This window comes from Scomber japonicus, chromosome 10 (assembly GCF_027409825.1).
Source record: "Scomber japonicus isolate fScoJap1 chromosome 10, fScoJap1.pri, whole genome shotgun sequence".
Lineage (NCBI taxonomy): Eukaryota > Metazoa > Chordata > Actinopteri > Scombriformes > Scombridae > Scomber > Scomber japonicus.
In genome coordinates, this window is record NC_070587.1 from 10656418 (window position 1) to 10672631 (window position 16214).

At 40.1% G+C, this 16214-nt stretch overlaps 2 protein-coding genes across 2 annotated transcripts; one reads left to right on the forward strand and one right to left on the reverse strand.

Annotated features, from left to right (window-relative positions):
• The first annotated feature begins 364 nt into the window (after positions 1-364).
• Positions 365-12290, forward strand: tuft1a (tuftelin 1a). The gene is made up of 13 exons (XM_053327802.1): positions 365-420; positions 1014-1083; positions 7220-7300; positions 8350-8451; positions 8558-8644; positions 8880-8930; positions 9069-9155; positions 9916-10026; positions 10124-10347; positions 10452-10557; positions 10659-10742; positions 10872-10966; positions 11132-12290. Exons 1-13 carry the CDS (start codon positions 368-370, stop codon positions 11202-11204), a joined length of 1224 nt encoding a protein of 407 aa, XP_053183777.1. The 5' UTR covers positions 365-367; the 3' UTR covers positions 11205-12290.
• A 629-nt stretch (positions 12291-12919) lies between these two features.
• On the reverse strand, positions 12920-15994 carry c10h1orf43 (chromosome 10 C1orf43 homolog). The gene is made up of 7 exons (XM_053327804.1): positions 15756-15994; positions 14561-14662; positions 14349-14457; positions 14200-14253; positions 13928-14094; positions 13689-13747; positions 12920-13565 (listed from the first exon to the last, which is right to left on the reverse strand). The coding sequence occupies exons 1-7, from the start codon at positions 15813-15815 to the stop codon at positions 13346-13348; spliced, it is 771 nt and encodes a 256-aa protein (XP_053183779.1). The 5' UTR covers positions 15816-15994; the 3' UTR covers positions 12920-13345.
• Between the last annotated feature and the right edge of the window lie 220 nt (positions 15995-16214).

Genomic DNA, 16214 nt, shown 5'->3' on the forward strand with positions numbered 1-16214 from the left:
GCTTTGGACAGTTCAAATTGTTTTAGCTCTTGTAGCTTTGTAGCATCATGTATGATTACTTTACACTTTCTATGATAAAATATCTTAAGCAAATATTTTATCAGATGAGGGACCCTGGAACAAAATATTATTAAATGGGGGGTCCGTGCTCTCATTTGTATCAGTTTGGGGGATCTTGATGTAAAAAGGACCACTGGTTTAAATGACCAGTGAGGGATTTGGTGGCATCCAGCTTTGAAGTTGCAGTTTACAACCAAGTGTGTAACTTATGGTGGCTGCAAAACTTAAGAAAAATGTGGAAGGCTGTCTCGAAAGCCAGTGCTTGATTTGTCCATTCTGGGTTCCTGTAGAAACATCTTGGTGCAACATGGCGCGAAAAGGACCTCCTCTCTATGTAAACATAAAAGGGCACATTTTAAGGTAACAAAAACACAACAATTCTTATTTTCAGGTGATTATACACTATTTATATACTATTCAGTTCCCGCCTTGTTATTTAAAGTCTCAGATACGATTATTTTCCACTCCTGTTATATGTTATACAGTTGATAAACAGACTAGGAGTGAACATCTGAGTGAGGGAACATTATTATTTCCTGAAGTAATAGTCAGGTGTTACAATTTAACGTTTCTGGAGGCTATTATTTCGTAAGTCACCGGACTGGAGGCAGCAGGTGGTAGCGTACTGACCCTCCCAGCACAGATATTCCCGGTTTCTACAGTTCCCTATTTGGCTGTTTCGGTCGGGCAGTGGGCGGGCTGGCTGGCATGGCTCACTCCCACAGTGACGACATGAGAAAAGTTGTTACGGGCTGCTGAGAGGAAACGAGAGCAGATCACACACATTAACACACACATACACACCGGTCAGAGGGCTGAATACAGTAGTTGGCAGTGTGGACGAGCCGCAGACACACACATACACCGACAACTTCTTCTAACAGAGAAAGGAAGCTTTATATATCCCCCCTCTCATTTATTTATTTATTTATTTGTGGATATCATTATATCAGTGTCGAAAAGATGAACGGAGGGACGAGAAGTCTGTGCACATTTGAGGACATCAGAAATCAAGATAATGGGGTAAGTCACTTATTTCTTCACATAGGTAATGTAATTACAGGATTTATTCTCCTTTCTTTTATTTTATTTTAAGTAAATGTAATTGTGTTTGTTTGTGTTTATTTCCTTTTTGAGCGGGCGCATTATGGGAAGTGTAAGCAATGAATGGATCAATAAATGAACTAGCAAACCAAGAGTAAACCTCTACTTTTCATCCACTTCTTGCTCAAGTGAAGGATCTGTCCTTTTTCAGTTATTATTTTTCTTTCTGCTCAGTTTTGTGGACTATTTAGCCCTGTGTGATTTTGTGACTCTTTCATAGATCTTTTGGCTGAGTGGCTTTATCTGCTCTAAGTGACTATTAATACTCTGTTCTAAGTCATTAAAGTATTAGCCCCTAACACCCCCAAAGACCCACTGCTCACACAGAGCCTGCTGTAGGTGTAGAGAGACAGAAGCTCAGTGTTAAGTTAGTCCAAATAACATCTGTGCCTGTCACAGGTGCCTTCTGCTCACATCATTTAAGGGCTTAAGGTTGCAGTTGTGACAGACAGTGAAGGCAGCTCTGCTAACCTAAAGCTTTGCTGGTGCAGTATGAGCACCACCTGTGCATGTGAAGTTGTTTAAAACAGGATTAAACTGCACTCTTCTTTGATTTGTGTGCTCGCTTTGATGCCTTATACTTCTAAATGAGTGATCAGCAGCTGTCCATGTCACGCATCCATGCTTTGTCCTCAGTCTGTGGCAGTAATGGTTTAATCATTTACCTCGCCTGGAAAAGCAAACCTGCATTGTGGTTTATGACGTTTCGGAGCAACATGAAACTTTCACCTATTAGCTACCTCCTGCTGAGCTCAATACCAGATGCAGACAGCAGAGCTCATATTAGGTGATATTCACTAACAGCGACAACACTCTCAGCTCAGGATCTGATCAATTACAATTATTATAGCTTCAAATACAAGTGCAGAATTTGAAAACCGGATTGTACATCTGTGTCAATACCAAAGGTCTAGACTTAAATATCAGTGAGTGTTGTGTAAGTATTGTAACTGCTAGGAAGGGTGTACAAAGGGCAGCACCACTCACACCTAATAAACTAATGAATTGTGTTGAGGAATGTGATGTGAAGCAATATTTATATATTTATTCAGCCTTTTGCTCAAGATGTATTACATATATTACATTTTAACATGCAGCTGATGCCACATTTGCATCCGCTTCATACAGAACACAAATTTGTCTTTATCAAAGATGAATCCTATAGTCAAATAGTTATTTACCTACAGTATTTGCATATTTGATATGGATATTCAGGTCTAAATAAAGCATCCATACTATTTCACTTCTAAATGACTGTGTGTGTTTGAAAGATAATAAACTGTTTATCAGGGATATGTCTGTGAGGATACATGAGGAAGAGAGATGTGCCTGATGTAGCACAGAAAGGTCTTTAGTGTTGTTTTGTTAAAAGGTTTACTGGAACTGAGATGATATGATCTGAGATAAAAGTGAAGGGACAACCAGCCCTGAATAATCAACAAAGTTTCCAAATTTTATTCATAAAAATGATTTGAAACTTGTGGTACAGTTTCTCGTAAACTACTGACACAATACACCGAAACTATTTTTCTCTCCTCGTAGGCACTTTTTAAATAATGCCACAATTATCCCTCCAGACATTTGGCTCCCCTGTGCTGTGTGACTTCACACATTCCCTCAATCTTTCCTCATCCTCAGTCAGGAGCGTCTGACATCATCGGCTGGGAATGAGCCAAACCTGACATATACATAAATCTATGTAGAGGGGCACACCTGCTTCACACGCAAAAGAAAAATATAGACAGTAGAAAATACTCAGTGAGGGAAGTCATCGATTAGTACTGTACAAGTCCGTCTGACTTCACAACCCTAGACTGTTTTCTTGGACTTGCTGTTTACGGTCATGGTCCACCTGGTCAGGTATTCACACGCAATCCACCAAACACTGAACTTCACACCTCAGCTCAACTAAGTTTATTTAACCTTTTAGTTTGCACAGAGTGTTGACTGACTGAAGACCCAGACCTGTCAGTCATGAATCATGTCAATATCCTGAGAACTACAACTGAGCTGAGTGACATGAGCCACTAGATGTTTAAGGATTTAACCAAGAGAGGACATACTTTAAACTAGGCCTGCCCATACTGTAACAATTATTTTCACTATTTTATTATCGATTAATCTGCTCTTTATTCATTATTTGATTATTCATTTAGTTTATGAAATGTCAAAAAATAGTGAAAAATTTCCCATAGCCCAAAGGGACATATTCAAATGATTTTCTTTTAACATTCAACCTCTTGATCAGACTTGTTAAGTACCGACCAAAATGTGCCCAAAAGGTCGAGTCAAAACTTGACATCGAATGTTCTTTGGCCTCTGTTCCACAATTCTAGTTGAATCATTCTTCAAACAAATATTTCCACATCTTAGTCACAACTTTGCTGAGTTAAAACTTTATTTTACTACAGCAAACTTCCTGCTCATCTGTTTGTGTTAAGACAACATTAGACATGGACACACAAGAGGAGTTTGGCAGGTTATGTTAATGATGACAAAGGATTTTAGAGAAAAACAAAATGTACCTTCCTTATTCCTTATATAAGTGAAGTATTGAAGGAAGTATCATTTTGGCAGCAGTGTTGAAACATCTGAGCGATACCTGCAGTCCAAGCACCTGTGTTGTCAGCTCTCGCCTGTCGGATCAGGACCTTGCCAGCAGAAAGTTTATGATGCAAGTGGATAAAAGGTAGTAGTGACAATTGTGCAGCAGGTGGGAAAGCAGAACAGATGGAGAGGGATGGAGTGATTTAATGGATTGTGAAGTGCAATCACACATTCACATATACTTAAAGAATCACTTGTGGAAAGCAGGTACAGCACCAGGAGGTACAAGAGGATGATTTACTATCACAACCAGTTCAGAGATCAGAACACTTTTATATCAGGTGTGTGGTTTTATGTATCAGGCAGAGCTTTAAGGGATATCTATACTTTTGCCCCAGATTCTTTCCGTTTATCAGCAGCATTCCCAGTAAGTTAGTGACCCACTCAGCTAATTTAACCCAGATGATTTACAGGCGTCCTGATGCCAAAGTCCAAAACAAAAGCGTCTTCCTACCCTTTAAGCCCTTCAGCCCGGCTGTACACGGTGATCTTTTGTGCCCATTGTCGGTGCACCCAGCAATGTGGCTGCTGTGTGTGCTTAGTTTCAGATTTCTGCCCTGTTATAAAGGTGGTGTGTACTTTTGTGTGCTGTGTATGTGTGTTTGTGTGTATTTTCCTGCGTGTGAATGGTTGTGTACGTGTGCATGCATGCGTCACCATCCATGATGGTCCCTTTGTCTGTGTTCCCGGGAAAGTCTAGTATTACTGGTTATCTTTGATGGTGGTATAGACGGTATTTGTGTGTGTGTGGATATGAAAGAGAACATAGACAGAGAGACTAGTGTAAATGGTTGATTGCAGAGTGAGGATTAGCAGAGTCTTTGGTTGTCCATGAAGGACCAGAGAAGTTGTATAACGATGGATTCCTTCTTAACAACTCTCCCACTGTTCCCCTTTCTCTCCTCTTCCTCCTCCTCTCTTCTCCTCCTCCTCTCTTCTCCTCCCCCTAGTCAAGCTTTCAGGTGTATGAGAGGAAAGCATGTTGAAAAAGAGGGGGAATTTTGTGCTTTGATTTTTCCTCACTTTTGTTTGTTGGAGTTGAAGCCCTACCCCCCATCTATTATTTCCTCTGCAGACTTGTATTGTTCTTGTTGCTTTTTTTCTGATCTCTGCAGGCTCATGCCCCCCCCCCTCTACTTTTTCTTCCATTACTGCACTTCCTCAGCAGATAAGCAGCTAATCATAAAGACCTCCTGTATGCTGCAGAACACAGCTTTTCCTTTATAACTGCTCACCGCTTTTTATCATGGTATTACACAATCCAGGTAATTTCCTCTGTCTGGCTAACATCAATGCAAGGGCACTCTGCATAGACGCCACAGTAGAAATGCCTTTTATTCACTTCCAAAGCCACTCTTGAGCTGCTAAAACAATCAACCATAAAAATTCAGTCTTGTTGTTTGAAGCAGCAGTTGACAAAGCACTTTAAGGTCCCTTTAGTAGCTCTTCTGCAGCTTTTGACCACATCACCTGATTTATCCATGTTGGTGAAAATGTTGAGCTTCTTTTTAAATCTCAGTAAAACTCAGGAAAAATGGAAATTGAACCATCTACAATTCTATGACAACTGGGACTCTGCTAATGAAGATCAAGAGTACGGCTGCAATTCATGATTATTTTCATTATCGATTAATCTGCTGATTAATCTGGTCTATGAAAACGCCAAAAAGCAGTGCAAAATGTCACAGTTTCCTAGAAGCCTCAAATTGCTTGTTTTGTTCAACCAAAAGTATAAAACCCCCACTATATTGATTTTTTTAAAATAATGATAACAATAATAATAATAATAATACTAATAATGATCATAACAATAAAAAATAATAATACATTTTATTTGTAACACACTTAACATTTGAACCAGCAGATTCTCACAAATGCCCAGTTGAAACTGAGGAATGTTTTTTATGACAATTAATCAATTTACAGCATAGTTGCAGATCAGTTTTCTGTTGATCGAATGATCTATCATTGAATAAAGTGTTGCAGCTCTAATCAAGAGATATAGTTGAAATTTCATAACAGCTATTAAATGGACCTTGATGTGAGATTGTCTTATCAGCTGCCAAAACAGAGCGTGCAAGCTAGCATACCATAGCTGGTCCCTTTGTCCTGCAAAGGAAAACAATGAGACAGAATAATGAGGATAAATAACAAATGAATATACACACACACCCAGTCGTACGTGCTCCATAATCTCATAAAGAATTGCACGCACACATGTTTGTAATGGATCACTGACAGAACTGACAGTAGTCAAATTCCACGCATGCTCTGTTACCCTCCACCAGACTCATTACCAATTAAACCAATATAATATATCACCAGTGACTTCGATGGAATGTGCTCTTCAATTATGTAACTGGTTGCATGTGTGTGTTTGTAATTGTTTGCCAGGTTTAACCACCGCAGAACATTGCAACCATATCTTCTTTGCCTGTTCCGTGTCTCAGAGTTGACATGAATTTAGATGCAGGGAAAGCATCGTACCTAAAATTACACGTAAAATAAACAGAACGGAACAAGATGTTTTGCTTGGAATGAGTTATGTAATGAGTTTGACCTCCTCCCTCACATCCGCATACTTATAGTTGTACATGCACACAGACACAGACACAGACACACACACACACACACACACACACACACACACACACACACACACACACACTCTGGATATCAAATATAAGGGGCTTCCCTGAGCTGGAGGACACACACCCACATCCTGGCCGAGACTTTTCCCGTTAGAGGGACTTCTCTCCTGAGTGTAAAAGAAAACTGGAAAGGGGGACAATGTCCATGGCTTGATTCCCAGCCAGGAGACCCCTGTTGCATGCCACATCCCCTTCTTTTCCCTTGTTTCCTCTCTTGCTATACCAACTCTAAAATAAGAAAAGGCAAAATTCCAAAATTATAATCTCTCAAAAAAAGAAAGGAAAGAAAACTGGGAAAGTTTGTGTTTGTTTTTTCAAGTGTTACATCTGTGCATTGTTTTGTCTCTGGCTTACTCCTCCCTCTCATATTGTTAGCATGCCAGAGAGTTTATGGCTACTGTGGGATTTTGTTGCCATGGAAATGTTCCGTCTAGCTTGACATTACATTTTCTGCCCCCCTTTCCCAGAAATCCAACTCCTGCTTCCAATTGGCTCTGGGCGTTTGGAGAGTTTCCGCCTAAGTCCCTATGACGTCCATAGCACACAATTTAAATCAAACAATCTGTCTCTGTCCAGCTGTGAAAAACTTTTGCTTTCTCTCTGACGCCTGTACCCCTCTCTTCTTACTGAATACTGCCCCTCTCTCCCTCCTTTTCTGTCTCGTTCAGTGACTATGACTCAGTCTCTCCTCCTCTTTTTTTCTCCACCTCAAAATAGTGCTCAATCAGTCTCTCCATCACATAACGGTCTCTTTGTGGATTCATTTCATCTTCTCCCTTCTTGATCGCCTTTTTCAGGAGGGGTGTAGGCGACTGCGGCTCACACTGCACGACCAGCACCAGGCAGCGCGGAGCCCAGAGCAGAAGCACAGGGACAAGGTAAGAACTGCACCTCATAACTTAGTCAACAGTCTGGACTGTAACACCAGAAGAGTCAACCTTATAAGAGCACGGAAAAGCAATGGAAAGTAGCATGAAATTACATGAATCATTTTTAGTTTTAAGTATGTGATTTGGATACTACTTGGATACATCCTACTTACTTGGATGTGTCAGTCAAGTTCTGCTATAATCTATTTTAGATACCGTGCTGCAACATTTAAATAATTTTTTGGTCATATTTGTTGTAAGACATGAGGGAGATTGAGCTGAGATTTTCTATATTATTTTCACAGTATTTTCTTTAGCAGTGAAGTTGCTGTTGTTCCTTATTTGGATCTGAAAGTTCAGCCAGTTAATCATCTGAATGATCCTAAAGAATTTGCTCTGCTCAGAACTAGCATATATACATCACACCGCGTTCCTACACACAAACTGCACCGAGACACAAACCACATGTAAACATGCCAGAGCTGCCATCAGCTTTTCATTAGAGTGGTTCCCACACAAGGCTGCAGAAAACTTCTCAAGAAAACCATTGTTCTACCAAAACCAGTGCCAAAGTCTTATGAAAAAAGGGACCACCAGAGTGGCAGAGTTACATAACATCTCCCCACCTTCTTCTGCATATCCCTCCCTCGTTTTCTGTTTATGGTTTTAACCAAGTCTGTTCACCATCTCCAAAGAAGCATGCAATATTTACAGGAGAGTTTAGATCTAGTGATTATGGTTAAATGTTTCTGCCTCCTGATTATAGGGCCCCATAGTCAGTCACACGCATATGAGAATAATTAGCTTGGGACGCGACTGAAAAAAGCTGATAATTCTAGATGCACTCTGTTACACTTGGCACTTTAAGTTTTAAACTCCTGACTGCAATTCATTGGTGCTCTTCTAAATATGCGTTTGCAATATTGAATACAAACCTTCTCTGACTCGTCCTCTGGTGTTAGCAAAGCACAATGACGTAATTCATGTAAATGTATCACACACATCCACCCATGATCATGCAACACTGTTAACTCCTCTGCTCTCTGTCATCTCTCCAGCCAATTGGACGTGCGTTTGCACTTGTGCAGCCGGCCAGTGACAGGACACCTCTGACTCAGGAGCCGGTCAAATCTACAGAGGAGCAGGTGGAGGTCATCAAGGTGGGTGTGGCACTTTAATGGGTTTTTTTTAAACAGGATATGTATGACTATATTATTTTTATGGTCTCTTTGGACTTTAACACCCATTTGTCCCTCTCTGTTATAGGTGTATCTAGAAGCCCGCAGACAAGAGCAGCAGAAACATCAGCAGAGCCTGAAGATGCTGTCAGATGAAGTTTCACAGATACAGGAGGTCAGTGTCTGGACAAAATCTAACTCTTGACTGGGTCTCCTGGATTATGTAAGAGTTTGTATGTTTGCGTCATGCAAATTCCTCCTGGCTCTCGCGCTCCTCTCTCATTCTACCTTTGCTGATGATGAATGTCCTGTGTTGCTCAATTGAAAGACACACCTACTAAAAAACACACACATGGTGACATTTAAAAATATATGCCAGTAGCTCACCATGATGTTTGTATTTCACACAGGTGAGGTATTGCCTGAAGACACTGAGAGAGCAAATGGCAGCCAAAAACAAGGTAGGTCTATTTTGAGCTGTTTTTTCTGCTCTTGCTATTGTTAAAATTACATCCTGTGTGCTTAATGGTATTTCCTTCACATTTCTCGTCCACATTTTTCACTCTTTCATTGCTCATTTCCTTCTTTTCTCTCTACAGCCACACACAAACGGGTGGAGGGTCAGTGCTCCGTTCAGAAAGAGCAGCTCGTCTGCCCCCAAGGGAGCAGCTAAAGCTGACGTACAGGTGAGCCGCCTCTCACGTGAACAACCTCTACTCAAGGTTGCGTGTGTACATCATTTGTACAGCAGAGCGATGCGCAAATCAAACCTTGCAGCCATTTATTTGTGGACATTGTGTGCCAGTGTGGTTCATGTGATGCCTGTAAAGTGATCTCTTGACACTCAACCCCAGAGGCACACAGGGAAAGCTGGTGAAAAGTTAAACAGGGAGACAACAGATATGTGATATAGGGTAAAAGAAAGGATTCAAAAGGCAGCTAGAGTAAATCTGCACCCCAGGGTGTATGAAAACATGCGAGGGAGCTTTTCCAGCACACACTGTTCCTCTGCCTGCATCTGTTATTGTATTCAGGGCCTCTTTATTGTTCCCAGCATTCCACAGATGCTTCATCCTTTCATAGTTGTATTGCTGTCTTTGAGCCACGCACTTTTAGCAACCACTACTTTTTGCATGTCAGCAATGTTTTGTGCTAACACAACAGCACTGACACCAGTGTGTTTTGGTTTAATTGTTTTGGCACCAATTATAGCCTTGATCTGTGAGTCACACTACGGCTTACTCACAAAAGCGTTGCAGAAATAGCAGAGAATTGCTGGTCAGGATCCAACCGCTCCAGTGACGCACATTGCTACGCTTGTTTTCTTTACGACAGCCAAACCCACTGAGCTTGCTTTGCTCACCTCTGTGCCTAAACATGATTTTACATTACATCATTATACAAATATTCATCTATCTGCAAATCTAACCCTTTATTCTTTATCAGGAAGCAGAGGATGAAGCAGAGAGAACCAAACTGAGAGAAGTCAGTAAGCGCTTATATGCACAGCTCCAAGAAACAGAGAAGAAACACCAAGAGGAGAAGGACAGGCTGCAGGTAACACAGACATGGAGCTTGTTTTTACATTCATTATGCATCGTTACAAATGATGTACTCAGCATTTCGGATACACTAAACTCCCTGTCTCATCCAGGCTGAAGGCAGCAGGCTGAGGGAGTGTCTGAGTGAACAGGAGGAGAAGTTGAAGAACACAGAAGAAGCTAGTGAGAAGAAAGACCATCGCATTGAAGAGCTCCAGAGGCTGCTGGGAGGGATGGAGCAGGAGAGCTCCACCCTGCGGGAGGCCATTCGTAGCCGCGAGGAGGAACTACGAGAACTACGCAAGATCAGAGAGGAAGGCCCCAAAGGAGAGCATAGGTCAGTTAACACACACACACACACACACAAACAGACAAAAGTATCCCATTGCAAACAATGACAATCCAATTACTAGTGGTTCTTATAACTGTATGTATTTTTAGGGCTGAGCAGTTGGAGAAGGAGGTGGCTATTCTCAAAGAAAAGATTCACCATCTGGACGACATGCTGAAATGCCAGCAGAGGAAAGTCAGACACATGATTGAACAGGTGAGACGTGCATGTGTGAGACTATGCAGAGCAAACACATTGTCTCCATGTTTATATTTGTACAGGCCTCAGTGTTTGACTGTGTGTTTGCTCGTCTTTAGCTCCAGAACTCTCGCATGGTGATTCAGGAGCGGGACCGCGTGATCAAAGAGCTGGAGGAGAAAGTTGCTTTCTTAGAGGCTGAGGTGAGGACTGCTTTATGTCTTCTCCCATAAAAATGTCTTTTTTTATGGCATTTCAGTGGAACTTCAAAATTGAAGTAAGAAACAGGAATTGGAATAATGTCATGTGACCGTGTGACTTCCTGTGTGCAGAACCGAGAGATGCATGACCAGATGGACTACTTCCTGGGAGGGCAGAGGTCAAATTCCTATCTTTCATCAGAGCGTAACCCCCAGATTGTCTACAGGTAACTTATTTTACTCATAGTCTTCAGATTAGTACACAGATTCAAATTAGTACACTTACTGAATGACTCAAATATTTGCCTAATCTAGTTGTGCATCTTCATACAATACGTTTCATACTGTTGAATTGTTTTCATGTTGTTTCTCTCTCCTTATTTTCTCCTCAGTAAACCAATCAGGCCATCCAACTCCTCTAACAAACCCCTCCCTTTCATCAAAGTCATTGAGATCAAGTCATGAAGCGACTTTGCAGAGAACAGATAATTATGTGAGGGAAGAGAGGTCAAAACCAACCAACCGCTTTGAATGCAGACTAAAACCAAACAGCAGCTCTACTCTACCACCATTTGGGATGAGTTTCTCGGCTTCACTTACACTGTGCATTTGCACCATGTACACTCTTGAAGGAGATGTTTGTTGGCACACACACACACACACACACACACACACACACACACACACACACATATACACACACACATATATTGTTTGGGCTTGTGTGTCTGTGCGTGTGCATTATGAGTGACTGTGTGTCAGCTTTAATGTAGATACATTAAGCGTACCAATACAGCTGATGAGCATTTTAGGTCTTACATGTAATAACGCAAATTGTATGCAGATGTTTTTCTTGCCCTGCCCTGTTTTGATATCTTTTTTGATCTTTGAGTTTATGACACTTTTGAATCAAAACAGAACTGATGTGCAAAGTTCAGGTTGGCAGGCCTTTTGCCAATGAGACTTTATGTGGTATTAACATCGTAAACTCCATATACAGTAATGTAGCATTAATATGGCTAACTGCACTGACATGAAAGAGTATTTTCATGTAAACCCAGATGATCTAAATCCTGTGTCCTTGTACTCAGTAGTCAATCTTTCATGACTTGAGTGAACGGTATAATGTTAACATGTAAATACTGACTGTAGCCTGTAAAAGTTACCTAAGTTCTGTCAATGAAGCTATTTTTAAAAATAATAATAATGTGTTTTTAAGCCCCAAACCACAATTGGGCACCGAAAATGTGAGGAAGGGGTCTGCAGAAGGAAAAACAACATTGTCAGAGGCAGTGAAGATATTTGGCAACATAATTGCTTCATATAAATGTTGTTTCCTGTAAGGCATTTCAGTTCCAGTTCACTGTGTTTTTGTACATAATGTTCATGAATGTGATTTGATGTTTTAATTTCTACCTAACATCTTTCTCCTTTGTATTTATTTATATTATATAAAACCTCTAGGCAGATGCGATAGAGGAGATTTTGTATGAAGTATATTCTAATCTGTTACGTGTTTGTGGTTCTCACAATAAAATAATAAATCCCTGAAAATGAATTAACTGCTGCATTTTACCTTTTGAAAACATTTACAGTTCCAGTCAGAAAATGTGGACACACCTTCACATTCTTAGAAAATTAGAGGCCAAACTTTTGACTGGTATTGTAAGTGGATGACTAAGGAGGGGGCGCCCTCTCCTGGGCACTATGCACAGTACAAGTTGATATATTGCACTGACCCTGTATAAACACAATATACAACACTCTTCTGTCACAGTTTTATTTGGATGGCAACTTGTTCAGAAAGCACCTCAGAACAAAATCATTCAGGCTCACTGGGAACGTCTTATCCCAAATTAAACAGTTCAGACTTGTGGGGCCCAGTCTACCTCAAACAAAAAAGGAAGACAAAAGTCATAAAAGAGACTGCCCCCAATGCAATATCACTTTCAGGATGCATTAATGAACTGGAATACTGTTAAATTACATTGCACTGAGAGGAGTGATTAAATTAAAAGAGCACCTAATCATCAAAATTCATTAAAGCAAGTATGGCTTCTGTAAAACATCAGTTTAAGGCAAAAAAACCCTAAAACATGCTGTTGAATTCACTGTAGCAAATGAACAGCAGAGACATATATACATGTAAACACAAGTGGCATTAACAGTGCTTTTTTTAAAAAGTGAAATAACAATTAACACTGGTAACTATTAGCAAGTTTACATACAGTTGGTTAATTTGAACAAGTCTGCATAGGTTTTCACATTGTGCAATAAATACTGATTGTCTTATGCCATTGCATAGCCCCATAGCTGTTGTTTTATTTTGGTCAAATCAACCCTACTTACTCTAGTCCCTTATTATAGTTTACTCAAATATAGCACTCATGTTTGCAATAATACAGGATATAAGGATATGCTACACTTAAATTAAGAGCACTGTATCAGTAATCTGATATGCAATATACTGTAACCAGGCAATATGTTGAGAGTATAAAGGCAGTGTTCACTCTGTAACTATCTGGCAGTCACCACTCATAGGCACTTTAATCACTGGCACTGCGACCTTCTCCTTGACCTTTCCCTTACGCAGACGTTACATATTTTCAGAGCGTACTGTCCAGAGTGTTGTAGTTGTCTTTGAAGTTCTTAAGCTCCAGAAAGTTTCTCGGCCGCTTGCTGCGCTGCTGTGCTACAGATGATGTGAGGTAGGTGGTTTGGGTGGGGGATGAGGAGGAGCTTGCAGGCTCTGTGGTTGTGGTCAAGTCTTTTGCTGCAGACTGGTGGTACTGGTTCGGAGTGCTGCTGCTACTTTGAGACTTCACACTGAAGGGACGAAGGGAGGAACAGATTGTTCTTGGTGCATAATTAACATTCCATGTTGGGATTAGCATAAAATAAAAGCTGTGAGGGATTAAGAGTCTCAAGGGAAAGGCGGTGTTTACTTACACAGAGGCCAGTTCAGTTAGAGCTTCCTGGTATTTTAGAAATTCTGCTTCACCAAAGGCCTATGGACATGAATGAGGACATTAGCATGGACATACATGATACACAAAATTCACTCTTCAAAATCTGCCATCTGTCAACTTTTCATTCAGCTTTGATGTACAATATACACCTGGTGGGTGTATATTGCACATTAAAGTCATTTTAAATGACTGTGTGGCTGTGGTAAAACACACACTGACCTCTGCACCATGACGTGCTTTATTGTACCCATCCAGCACGGTGTCAATGAGAGAGATTTGACTATCTCTGAACAGGCAGTTAGAATTTCGCAGCTGTAGAAGCCACGTCCGAAATCTTTTCCCTGTCACAGCGGTGGATGATCCTCCCAGTTGACGGAAAGGGAGATCTATTGAAAGACAGTACTGGTATTACTGTGATAGTGTGGAGGGATTCATACTCTGTTGTGGCAAAAACAAAACAAAACAGTGATTAAGGTCAGGATTAATGTTACCAGTCTCTCTGACGGCATCCAGTGCTCTCATCCTGTACAGGTAGTCACAGGAACCTGCAACATACACACAGACTCCTCCATGCACTGCCATAAAAACTACTTGTGTACCATAGATACTTTCAAGTTTGATGTATGTGTGTTTCTGTTACCAGACTGTTCTCTCTGATTTAGCCGGTCATCATCTGGAGACAGCAGACGAGGCTCAAAGTGGATTTTCTGAACCTGGCACAGTTTGGCTTCAATTTCTTGTCTCAGCTCCTACAGGAAGCACACAAAAAAGAACTTGGCTATCAATACAATAGCTAAGCAGCAACAAATTGTACAGGAGCACACTTCTGGTTCATGATGGTGTGAGTGTTACCTTAGGAGCATTGTGGCCAAGGGGAACATGTGGTCCTCTCCGAGATTTCATGGCAAATCGCATAATTTGTCTTTTCATAAAGATGAACAGCAAAACAAACACCTAGAGGAAAGTCAAATGTTAGATAACCCCTCCATTTGTTTGTTTTTACTTCATGAAAGCATAATGAACAAGACATCAGAAGATAATAGACAGAGCCAAATAATAAAATGAAAAAAAAAGTGGAAAAACATACAAAAAGAAATATATGAGTTAATAGTTACTACATAAATTTGCACGTTCAACTGCTTTTGCATTATTTGAAGTAAAATTTGCTTCCTATTAGACATTTTAAAATAGGGCTTACCTCTTATGAATATGGAACATGACCTGATAAGTATATCAAGCTAATAATACATTATAGGTACCTTTTCATCTTTATGTTTTCAAGTGCTTTTGGTGTTTAAACCACAAAAAATATAATTACTTCTATGTATATATATTTAAGTGTACAATCTCAAAAATGACAGAAGTCAATATTCAGAAAAATGCAGAATAAAAATCACTTTTGAAAAGTTTCAATATATTTAATGAAGATACCGCATTACTCTGAATAGAGGTGAAATGCTGAATCTGACTATATTTCATGTATTTCTCTTTTGTATACACACCACAAACTTTATGTGATTAACAATCATATAACAAACAGTAAGCTACACTAATATTGTAATACTGAAAACATGAAATATTAAATCACTATATAGTTAGATATAATGTCACATAATCTACACAAACTGCATAATTTTGACATTACTGCAAATTTGGTGATGATAAGCAGTTATGTTTTGTCAAGTGGTTCAAATAAGGAGAAAAGTTTGCAAACAGGTGTTTCTTTTTGTCTTTTATTGAGCTCTACAGCCTCCCTTATGCATTAGTTTTACACTTTATATGTAAAGTCTGCACTTTGTGTTTATGGATAAGGATATAGCAATGACATTTGGCTCCTTGAAATAAGAGTTTTGCACTTGTACTGAAACTGTGGAAATTGAGCCAAATGTCATGTGAAGTACTGAGTCGAGATCAGGTTATTTTATAGTGCCAGTTTATTAAGTCTTAAACTGACATTTAGGTGGTTTCCGTCGTGAGTTTAGATTAAAACTTGATTGAGCTATAACACAGTTAGATCAAAATGACTGATATCAATCAACAAACTCACCAGACTTCCGTAGGCCATAACAAGCACTACGTTGACGCTTGACAGCGAACCACTTCGCATTTTCACTCAAAAATGTCACTTAACGCCAAATAACAACTTCAAAGTGCGTCCAGAGGGTTGATATTTTTAAGGCACACGGTTTCATTTAAGTAGTCGTTTTTAAAACATTAAGCTGACGTTAAACGAAGGACAGAAAAACGGAGAAGTTCAAAAGGAGTAAAGTGCTTTTTCACATTTCGCTGTCTAGTTGAGAAGTTTGTTGACTTCCGGGATAGTCACGTGACAGGTACGGGCAGCGGTAATGTCACGTCTGTGGCCTCTGGCGCCACCTACTGCTGAAAGTAACTTCACAAAATCACCCAGCAAAGACATAAACCAACGCGAACAATAATGATGAAGAAACATAAACTTGAAGACTGTTTTTATTGAATGCTGTAATTTCCAGCTTAAACTGCCACA